This window comes from Sphaerulina musiva (genome assembly GCF_000320565.1).
Source record: "Sphaerulina musiva SO2202 unplaced genomic scaffold SEPMUscaffold_3, whole genome shotgun sequence".
Lineage (NCBI taxonomy): Eukaryota > Fungi > Ascomycota > Dothideomycetes > Mycosphaerellales > Mycosphaerellaceae > Sphaerulina > Sphaerulina musiva.
Genome location: NW_016017385.1, coordinates 1,113,052 through 1,124,405, shown reverse-complemented (window position 1 = coordinate 1,124,405; position 11,354 = coordinate 1,113,052). Strand labels below are relative to the sequence as shown.

Sequence of the window (11,354 nt, the reverse complement as noted above, 5' to 3'; positions counted from 1 at the left end):
GGATAATAGGGGTTTGAACGATTTAGACGGTAAGAAGCAGGCGACTATCGTAATTTCGAGCGGTAATAAGAGCTCGGAATACGATCTAGATACTAATCCTAGCGTTCAAACTAGTTATCCTCTAGCTAATAAGGAGAATACTTAGGACGATAATACGGTACCCCTAACGATAGAGGATAAATATCTCCAGGCTCTCCTCGATTATATTAATGCTTAAGAAGAAGAAGACGAGGAGATAGCTTCCGAGAATTCAGATTTTCCTTTTAGGTAACTAGGTATACCGCTTAGTCAAGCAGATTTTTAGTATAGCGACGAGGATATAGGTACCTAGGATCAAGATATCTCGCTTAGCTAAGACTACAATCCTTTCGATTATCTAGATTTGGAGGAGACGGGTCCTAATTCTCTCTAGGAGAGTCGACCAGATATAGAGAGAGAGGATAAAGAAGAGGAGTCGTAGTAGGAGTTTGACGAGGAGATAACAGAATTAGAGGATATAGCAAGGGTAGCGTATACTGTAGCTATAGATTAAGCGAATAATCGGGGTACGTAAGAATTCGTAGCTAGGGGAAGTATCGATAAGATACTAAGTATACTTATAGAAGAGCCTATTACCGAACGAGATAGACTAGAGACAAAAATTTCAGCTCGCTTTATCCTTAGAGCTACTTGTTTAAGGACCCTATTATTAATAAGGACGGAGCCGGCTTTCTAAGCGGCCTAGCGAAGAATAGAGATGCGTAAGGCCTAGAGAGTAAGGCAGTAGCATATAGTAACCGAAAGTCGGTTTAAACACTAGATACGCGTTCTAGCTAGGCTAGAGAAGGAGATGTTGAAGCATTTACTATAAGCCTAAGATCTGAAGTGATTTGGTTTTTCTAATTTTCGTAGTCGGTAGGTATAGTCGGCAGGTATTATTAGCTATAGAAGGAGATGTCGAAGTACTTACTGTAAACTCCTAAATTAATTTGCTTTTTCCTAATTCTCGTAGTCGGCAGGCATAGTCGGCAGCTATTGTTAGCGAGTTTAGGCAGTACGGTATATACGAGGCTTATTACTGTTCTAGAAGCGCTTACTATGTTTATTCTATATCTAGAAGAGGTTTTACGTAATACCTATCGCAATACCTATTGGGTATACCTATTAGGTTTTTTCCGTTAGGTTATACCTAGCTTATAAGCTAGGTACCTACCTTATTTGCGGGGTTAGGTATTAACGTTAGGTTGTACCTAACCTATACCTAACCCAACCTATAACGAGGCCTAACGGCGCGGTTCTAAAGGCGGCGGAAGGTAATAGACGCGATAGTAGTATAGTCGCTAAAGGAGAGGCGTAGGCAGACTCTCGAGAAAGAGGGTTAGTAAAGCGAAAGGGAATCGCCGGATATAATACTAGGCGTAATAGGCTTCGAGAAGCCTCGCGCTCCGTAGGTAAGGACGAGAAGCCTCGAAATAACGGCGCCCCGGCAGAGACGCGAGAAGAGGCTAGAACGGGTAGCGTAACGGAGACCGATAGTACTACGGGCGCCGGGGATTTACTTCGGAGGGCGCCCGTTATAAGGAGGTCCCTATCCTATAGAGCCTCTACCTCTAGCGGCGGCACGTCCTCTATCTCCTAGTTATCGCTAACATCCTCCTCGTCGTATCTATTATCGAACCGACGTAATAGCTAAGGGTTCTTAATAGAGCGACCGCTATAGTAGGATAATCGGGGAGTCCTCCGGATTAAGCGTAACGACGGCGATATCGGAGTAGGACGGCTAGGTATCTAGTATAGATATAGTACCTAGTCTAAGGTAGCCGCGGCGATCCCCTCGGGAGTATTAAAATCGTACCTAGCTATATAGCCGGGTAATAGAGAGTATACAGTATTTAAAGTACGACTACTATACGGCGTACGAGGTACTAGGCGACCGGCCGTCGAACGGCGAGAGGTCTCGCGAGCTACTAGTTAGCGACGAGCCGCCGGGGTACGCGCTAGTAAGTCTCGGATAGGGACCGCCGGACGAGTAGTAGGACGAGTAGTCGCCGTAGGACCGCTACGCGGACGAGAGGGCGTATCGTTAGTCGATGTAGGAACGATACTAGCCTTAGGTCGACGTAGGCTAGGAAGGGTATCTCGAACAAAGTCTAGTAATACGGGACCCCGCTCTAGGGATAGGGTAACCTCGCGTACCTTCTCGCCGCGCCGACGAGAGGTTACCGGCGTCGGTACTATAGCTAGAAGCTCCTTATCGTTAGACGAATATACTACGGGGCGACTACCCCGACGGTAACTCCGACCTATAGGGAGTACTAGTAGGGTTGCTTAAGGACGGGGCGATACGCGGGGAACCGCCGGGGCCTCGTCTAGGCGTAATACTATAGTAGGTACTACCTAGTAGTACCTCGTACGCGTCTAGTTAAAGGCGTCTACCGTAGTAGTAGAGGGACGCTACGATATAGTTAGCTAGTTCCCGAGAACGGGGAGTGTCGTTAAGACTTACCGCTAACGACCCTTAGAGGCGTTCTAAGGGTCCCTATACGGGATAGCGTCCTAGCGAACGTAACTGCTCTAAGAGCAGTAAGCCTTAGTAGTCTTAGGTCGACCGTAGCGCGAGAGTAGGCCTACCTACGGTAGTCCCTATACGGTAGTACGCTACCTTAATAGTATAGATCTCTCTGTTAAGGGTTCGCGCTATAAGATAGAGGCGTACTACCTAGCGATAGTACTCCTCGTCGCCCTCTACAAGGGCGCGCGCGTCCTCTACGGAGCTTGCCGGGTAACTAGCCGAAATCTCTCTCTAGATCTTATTATAGGTATCCTTCTAGCGTTAGACGGCGATTACCTTGTTTAAGAGTCTTAGTACGGTCTATATACAAACTCGTTAGTAAGGCGAACCCCTAACGAGGCGGACGGATACTTACCCTTCCTACGCTATTACAGCCTGCTTTGTTATTATTCGCGTAGCTATTATATACGCAGTACGTAGGCGTATTATATACTCGCCCTATAGCGATCGACTTTACGTACCGTAGGTATATAGCTACGTACCCGGTTTCGTCTTAGTCGGTATCCGACTAGCTATAGTTCTAGTCGTTAGGCACTATATCCTTTATGTACGCGGTAGAGAAAGGAATCGTTACGTACCCCTAGGTAAACGCTATAATAGTCGAAGAGGCCTAATAAAGCGGCGGAACCGGCGAGGGAAACTAAGGGACGAGGCGGGGCTATAAAGAGTAAACGAAGAACGAGAAGTAGAAGTATAGCTATCTAGATATAGTAGTAGTAATAGAGTTACAGGCGGGTAAGGATGTTAGTACGTAGTAGGTTGTTAATAGGAAAGGAATAAGAGGATCGCAGAACGCGCGACGAACCTATTAAAATACTCTATCTCTATAGCGATACTACTGCGTACTCCCGACTACTACCTACGGAATTCGCGACGCGACTATAAGCAAACATTCTTAGCGACGCTTCGTAATAGCGCGAATATAAGAGGGAGTTTATATACAATGTTTACTAATACTAAGGTATAGATATTCCGTAGGTATACGCTAGCTCTATACAGTACCTAGATAAGAGCAGACGTCTACCTCCGTTCGTAGGGCGAATACGTAGGGGACTAATAACCTATCGCTACTAGGGATATTAGCCCTAAGAGGGGGCGTCTATAATACGCTAGGGCAGAGAAGCCCTAGCGAACCCCTAGCGAGGCGGGCGGGGCGTACCGCGCGGGCCGGGAAGCCCTCGCGGACCTCCGGCGATCCGGTATAGAAGGGATACCCTACCGATCGGAGACGTTCTGAATTAAGAGGGTTCCTAAGGGAACCGGTTATCGGCTGCTGCCTAAGAGGAGGCGGTACCGGTAGCGAGGAGTAGACAATAGAATAGCTTGTATATATAGCGAGGGCCCTCCTCTAGAAAGGAAGAGTAGAGTTATTGTACCTTAGATAGCAAGCCGTATATTGTTTATACCTTTTATACCTCGGACCTCTGTTACGTATACCCTTATGCTTATAGAACTATTACAGAGTACTATAGTACTATTATTACACCTAGGCCGTTAGCGGCAATCTCGATAGATACGTACTATAAGTTCGAGTACTAGGGTATTTAGATATATAGCGCAATCGACGTGTACGCGCGGTATATAGAGTAGATTTACGTTAGAATTACTAGCAGATCGGCCGTTTCGGTACTCGCTTAGTATATCGCAACCCTACGCTATAGTAGATACGTACCGGTAATTATACGCTCGGATCGTAGAGGTAAGACTATTCTAGCCGCCGACGTATACTATATAGTACGTTATATCGCTTACGATATCGAGAATACTAAGCGTAGTACTCGCGGCGAGGCCTCGTTACTACTACTACGATTCGGTAAATACTTCCGATATAGTATAAGTAAGATGAATTAGCATATCGAGGTATAGTAGAATTAGTAGGCTAAGGCGCTAAATAGATAGCGCGTATACTTCTATAGCTTGAATACTACGAACGAATTTGACCTAGAGTTATTAGGCGATCGTATTGCCTTCCTAGCGATCTATACTACGATTCTCCGCGAGATAGTAGTAGGATTCGTAAAGGTATAGAATTACTATAAGATTCGGAGGCAAAACAATCGGCTATACTCGATTCTAGGTATTCCTTACGTATTATAGTATTATCTAGAGCTCTATAGCGCTACGCAGCAAGGTATACGTATACCTAAGGAGGTTCTATAGACGCTCGAAGGGATACTAGAAGGGTTTGGTATATATACTCGCTCTACTCGTAGCCTACTTAGTACTCGCTAACTTAATACTATAGACCTCGAGGCCTTTCTTCCCGCCGATACCTACGAATAGTACAAAGCGAGCCTCCTCCCCTATAGCTTCGCGCTATCTATTAGTAGTACGTCGTACAACGTAGCGACCGGCGACCGTACGTACCGTACGGCCTATATTACCCTACGTAGCCTAGTAAATAACTATATTAGCTTAGAACAATAGCTAATACTCGGTATGCTTCTAAAGCTATTAGTAGCAAGAGATTAGATACCTACGCGCTAGACGGCGGAAGCATTTAGAGATACTAGTAACGCGCTAATCGCGAACGAGGATTTAGGTATTATCGAGTTCTATAATAATCCGTAGGCTATAGGGCTAGTATCTCCCCTACGAGTATAACTACGAGCTAAGCGAGCTAAGCCCTCTAGGGTATATATTACGGTACGTACTATTATTTAAATTCTTTTCTATATATATATATATATACTCTCTCTCTCTACCGACCTATTTACTATAGCCGACAACCTACCTAGCCTCTAGGCTAAATACTGTCTAGTCGTACCGTCGATTAGATATAGCGTTATATTCTATAAGTTCAATTTCTGCTCTTAGTACTATTAGCTCAATCTAAACCCTCTACGTACTAAATTCGTACGCGAACTATTACGCGTACTAGAAAGTAGCCGTCCGGTTACTAGATAGCCGCCGCCGCCGCCGCCGCCGTAGCCGTAGCCGTCGCGATCGTAGTAGCTAGTACCTGTGTACTAAGTAAAGGTTAGTTGCCTTGAAACGATCTATATAGCGAGTACTTAGCGACGGTTAATAGGGTTTCTAGATATTCGCGAAGATTCTGTAGTACGTAAATACCGTACGTAACGAGGCTAATATCGCGTTTAGGGCTAAGGCCGCTATAGCCGTCGTACCGTACGCCGGTACGCTACCGCCGACTATACGTTAGCAGCATACGCCGGCCCTACTATCGTCGCGGTTAAATCCGCTGCCTCCGGCTATCTCGTTTAGTATTAGCGTTATAGTATATACGTAGCGAGTTACTACGCGAGCTCTAAAGAATAACGACGAGTAGAAGTACTACGATCCGGTTGCCTATACCGACCTCTATAACTATTAGACGGATCGCGATCGAGTAGCTAATAGCGCTAAGAAGCTATTAATAGAATTTATACTTACGCGATTCGAGCTAACTAAGTTACCTATATAGCCTATTATAGCTATTAAAGACTTCTACAACGTATTCTTCGTACGATTATTCTATCTAGAGACTAATAAGCCGAACCGTATATTATCTATACGTATCGCGAGTACCGACGTCCTCGAGTCTATAGAGGTATTTAAAATACCGCTACCTAGCAGATCTACTATACGTACCTACGAAGCTATTATCGTCGTTTAGTAGTACAAACAACTAAGGCAAAAGCGTAAGGATAGGGAGGGTACTATAGTATTACGCGCGATACTATTATACGCAATACTATTACGCGCGACACTAGTAGCGAGCGTAGCGAGTAGCCGTATAACGCCTATAGTATTAGAAGTCCTCGAGAGTATCGAACAGCTCTACGCCGATAAGTACGACGACGACGACGAGGACGACGACGAGCTTAGCGAGGCCGACGACGACGATAGCGTACTAATTATTAAGAAAGAGAAGGTATTATAGACAGAGAGCGTAACTAACGCCCGTAAGCTACCTAAGTTTGTCGAAATCGATAGTAATACCGATATAGACAATACTTATATTAAGAAAGAGAAGGCATTATAGACAGAGAGCGTAACTAACGCCTATAAGCTACCTAAGTTCGTCGACTTAGAAGCGACGCTAGTAGCGAGCGTAACGAGTAGTACTGCCGGTACGGCGATACTAGTAGCGAGCGTAACGAGTAGTACTACCGCTACGCCTACGGCTAAGCGATATAAGCTAGCGGTTCTAATCGGAGAGAGGGCAATAACTAGAGCGCTAAGTAAGAAATAAATAAATCGCTACGCTCGCTATTAGTATCGATAGATATAAGCCTATAGGGCCTCCGGGGCCTAACGCTACGGCGGTTACTATTGCTACCGCCGGCGCCGCCCGGTATTACTTATATAGAGCGTAGATACAAGTAGAAAAGACTAATTTTTATAGCTATCTACTACTATCGACTTATATCTACGACGGTATACCTATATTATAGAGTTTGCGTAGGGTCGGCGGACGATCCGATTAGTCGGATATGCCCGGCGCTAGCTTATATTCGCTAACTCGCTATAGAAACGCTATAGATCGCGCGTAGCCTACCTAACTTGCTATACTCGCTATAGTATATCGCTACTATATATATAAATAGGTAGGTATATATATACCTATCTACTGATTATTCGTACGCGGAATCGTAGTCGATTCCGGTATCGATACTCTACCCTACGGCTATACCGCTATAGCTATATTGTAGACTATACGCCGGAGCTCGTCGACGTATAGTATAAGCTACTCTATCTAATTCTCTAATTTGCCTGTCCTATCTTAAACGGTCCCTACTATAGCCTATAGGCTATCGACTATAGCCTATAGCGCTTTAATAGTAGCCTCTAGCTAGGCGATTCGCTGCGAATCGCTAGAGGAATCGTTAACGGGTATCCCGGCCTAATAGCCTAACTTAGTATATCGCTTGTAGTAGGCGTAGATAATACTATTCTTTATATCTACCTTATACGGCGCGTCGCGTAGACCGCGAGTATACTAGTAATACGGATCTAGCGTATTAATACCCTCTATAGTCTCTATAATTCGGCTAGCTTAGTCGAACTTCTATAGGTTATTTTTCGCGACCTTCTTCTTCGTCGCGTCGTCGCCTATAGCCTCGTCTAACTAGCCCTACTATCTTTCGATTAAGTAGAACTAGAAGTTGCTAGAGTCTATAGTAGTAGGCCGGCGCAGGTATAGATCGGGGGTATATACGGCCCTATATATAGCGAGTTAGTAGAGATTCTAGTAGAGATTTAGTAGTAAGTAAGGCTAGCCTATCTAGTATCGTCCTCCTTATCCTCCTCCTTATCCTCCGAAGTATCCTTAGTATCGGTATCCTCGTCTATAGCGTCGCCGTTATTTATCGTAGATATATTCCTACCGAGCGCTACTAAAGTAGTAGATATAAGGAATCTATAGTATATTAGTAACGTACGAGTTTACTGTTTACGTACTACGTAACAACGTACTAAGGTTCGAATAATATAGTTATCTACGTCTATAGCAGTAGAGGAGAGAGAGTAGACGTATTATAGTAGTAGATTCTTTCTTCGAGTTGCTATAGCGACGGCTTTGTTATATAGGTAACTTATTATTAAGACGACGGATCCGGCGACAAAGAGAGAGGTAAGGTAGCGACGGATACGGCGGTAACGGCGAGGTAGGCGGCGAGCGTATAGCGAGTGTGTGTGGTGGTGTATAGTAGGTAGAAGGGTAGAAGTAGTAGGAAGATGAAGCCAAAGAAAGCCGGGGGTGACGTGTGGCGGCTGGCCACTTTGGGCTTCCGTCAGGTACATGTACTTGTGCTGCACATGAGCTCCTCGTGCTAATCAAGAATTATATGTGCTCCATCAACTGTATGGACGAGATGGACAGCGGCAGTCCCAATGGAGGCAACCAAGGTCAGCGACATTGATCCGTCTCTCTTCAAGCCTACCTCTGTCTATGCAAGCCACCGCCCTCTTCGTCACCACCGCACCAACTCGTTGTTTCATGATCGCACGCCCGCAGGAAAAGACATCATCAAGTCGAATGACGGGAGTCAGGACAACGTGGCGAAGCAAGGGTGCTGCCTATGGGATTAGTCTCCACCTCACCTGAATCGGTCTCTATTGAGCACCTCTCTGTGTGCCGCCAGAGCCTCGACGTGCGATGAAGAGGCCAGGCGCCCAAGGCATATTGAACGAGGCATCACAGTGTAGGGGCGCTTGGGATACGCCATGATCATCTCGTCCATCCATAACGATGATGACAGGACATGGAGCGAACGCTGCTCAAAGTCAGTGGCAGCAAGACATGTCCAAAGCGTACCTCAATAGACCGTATTGCCATTCCACAATGGCCACAAATAATATGTCGGCTATAGAAGAAAGTATACCCATTTTTTGTGACCCTTCTGACCCATTGGCATGCACGAATCAGTCACCTCAAGCTATTATGGGCTTCCTGTCGTTGTGCGTGGCTTGCGGTGGTCTAGCGATACTCGCGCATGCAGGATTCCCTTCGACACCCCAAGGACTCACAATCAAGCAGGTAACGAGTAAACCTGGGGTCTCCATCTCGTACAAGGAGGTAAGAGGATACCAGTAGCAATATAATAATACTACCTTACCTACGCTGACTATGCTAACCCCAACCAGACTACAATATGCGAGACACGAAGTAAAGGCTATGCAGGATACGTTCATATACCGAGCGCACATCTGGACGACTCTGGAGATGGCGACTCGTATAACATTTCGATATTCTTCTGGTATTTCGAGGCCAGGAAACGGCCCCGTACCGCACAGACAGCGATATATCTTGCGGGAGGACCAGGCATATCATCAATGTTTGGAGTCACGCTATCTGGAGGACCATGCACTGTGCTGCCGGACTCCAACAGCACTGAAAGCAACCCTTGGGCATGGAACGAGCATGTGAATATGCTATATGTAGATCAGCCTGTTGGTACAGGTTTTTCGTACGATGCCTTGATCAACGGCACTAAAGATTTGCTGTACAATGGAGCTGGGGACTTCTACGATGTGACGCCGCTGGATGCGTACGATGGATTGCCACCTCGCGAGAACTTAACGACCCGCTACGGCACTTTCTCCAGTGATAACGCCATGCATACTGCCAACAGTACAGCAAACGCGGCCCGTACTCTTTGGCAATTCGCTCAAACTTGGTTCGTCGAATTTCCTAGATACAAGACGTCGGACAAGCGTATCTCGTTCTGGGGCAACTCCTATGGAGGTTATTATGCGCCTTTCAGCGCAGCATACTTCCAGGAACAGAATGTCAAGATAAAGTCGGGGGCTCTAGCGGCACACGTCCTGCCTGTTAGCACAGTTGGGTGGACAAATGGATGCGTTGACATGCTCTATCAGGCGGAGTGGTATCCTCAGATGGCAAACAACAATACATATGATCTGCACATCTTGCCCGATGATGTCTATGCGGCGGCGAAAGAATCATGGAGCACCGAAAATGGTTGCCGAGATCAGATTCTAGCATGCCGCGAAGCAGGGAACGCCTACGATCCGGATGGTTACGGCAATAATATCAGTGTCAACCAGCTATGTCTGGCTGCCGAGTATTACTGTGCCGCGAATATCGTCCTCTTGCCCTTCTCTTCATCCACGACTCGGTCCGCGCTGGACTTTGCTCATCTTTCTCCGGATCCGTCACCGCCATTGTATCTACTGGGATTCTTCAACCAAGCATGGGTACAGAAAGAGCTGGGTGTACCGCTGAACTTCAGCAGCACGTCCTACCTGGTCTATAACAACTTTATTGCTGGCACGGCCGACGCGTTCCGTGCAGCGGGTTTGAAGAAAATTGAATACCTCCTCAATCAGAAAATAAATGTCGCCATGATATATGGAGATCGAGATTATCGCTGTCCATGGAATGGTGCGGAGAAGCTATCACTCGCAGCAAACTGGACTGCAGCTCATGCATTCCGCTCAGCGGGCTATGCGGACATCAAGACCGGCGACTGTGGAAACAACGTTGGAGCTGTACGGCAGCGAGGTCACTTCTCCTTCAGCCGAGTCTTCCAGGCTGGACATGACGCGGCCTTTGCACAACCCCGGACGACGTTTGAAATCTTCACTCGAACTATGCTTGGCTACGATGTCGCGACCGGAAAGCACTTGGTAGACGACCGCTACACTACCAAGGGCCCGAGAGATACTTGGCATATCAGAACACCTCTACCGCAGCTACCGCCTGCGTTCTCTTGCAACATCTATGCTGTCTCTACCACATGTACGGCGGAGCAGTATGAAGCGCTATCTGCCGGCACGGCGGTCATAGAAAACTCCACTGTCATCTGGCCCATTGGCGGAACTCCTGGGAATCTCGCCGGCTTGTCCTGAAGCTCCCATATTGGCTTACGCTGGCTGATATTGGCTCTTGAGGGAAATTGAGTCCGCTTTGAATATCAATAGAATGGTTCAATACAAAGTCTAATTCTTGCCGCGCCAGAATATCTACTATTACCTCCTGACTGAGTAACCTAAGCACAGCTTTCCATTGATGACTCTATTATGTTGATGTGACTCCTGGCATCATGCACGTGCAGCATTCAGCTATCGATATAACAAGGTTTTTGGAACAACTAACAATTCAATTCAAGGCTACCTGATATAGCGCTCTTCATAGCCGCTTAATTGACACAACCAATGGATCTCATCCTACACTTCAACCTATCATGATTGGACGGGTGTTGAAATAAGGGATGAGATCTATTGATCATAGCAATGGAACCGCTATCAGCTGTGCTATATACCCAAGGCAGCCATTCAATCAGATGGCTCAGGTAGTCTCTTCTCGAGAGTAAGGAACGCTCGGAATATAGTGTAC

General features: G+C 46.4%; 1 protein-coding gene across 1 annotated transcript; it reads left to right on the top strand.

The window, feature by feature from the left end:
- Positions 1–8,936: 8,936 nt before the first annotated feature.
- SEPMUDRAFT_39664 (alpha/beta-hydrolase) lies at positions 8,937–10,867 on the top strand (the record flags this gene model as incomplete). The annotated part of the gene is made up of 2 exons (XM_016908755.1): positions 8,937–9,071; positions 9,140–10,867. 2 exons carry the CDS (start codon positions 8,937–8,939, stop codon positions 10,865–10,867), a joined length of 1,863 nt encoding a protein of 620 aa, XP_016762453.1.
- Positions 10,868–11,354: the final 487 nt, after the last annotated feature.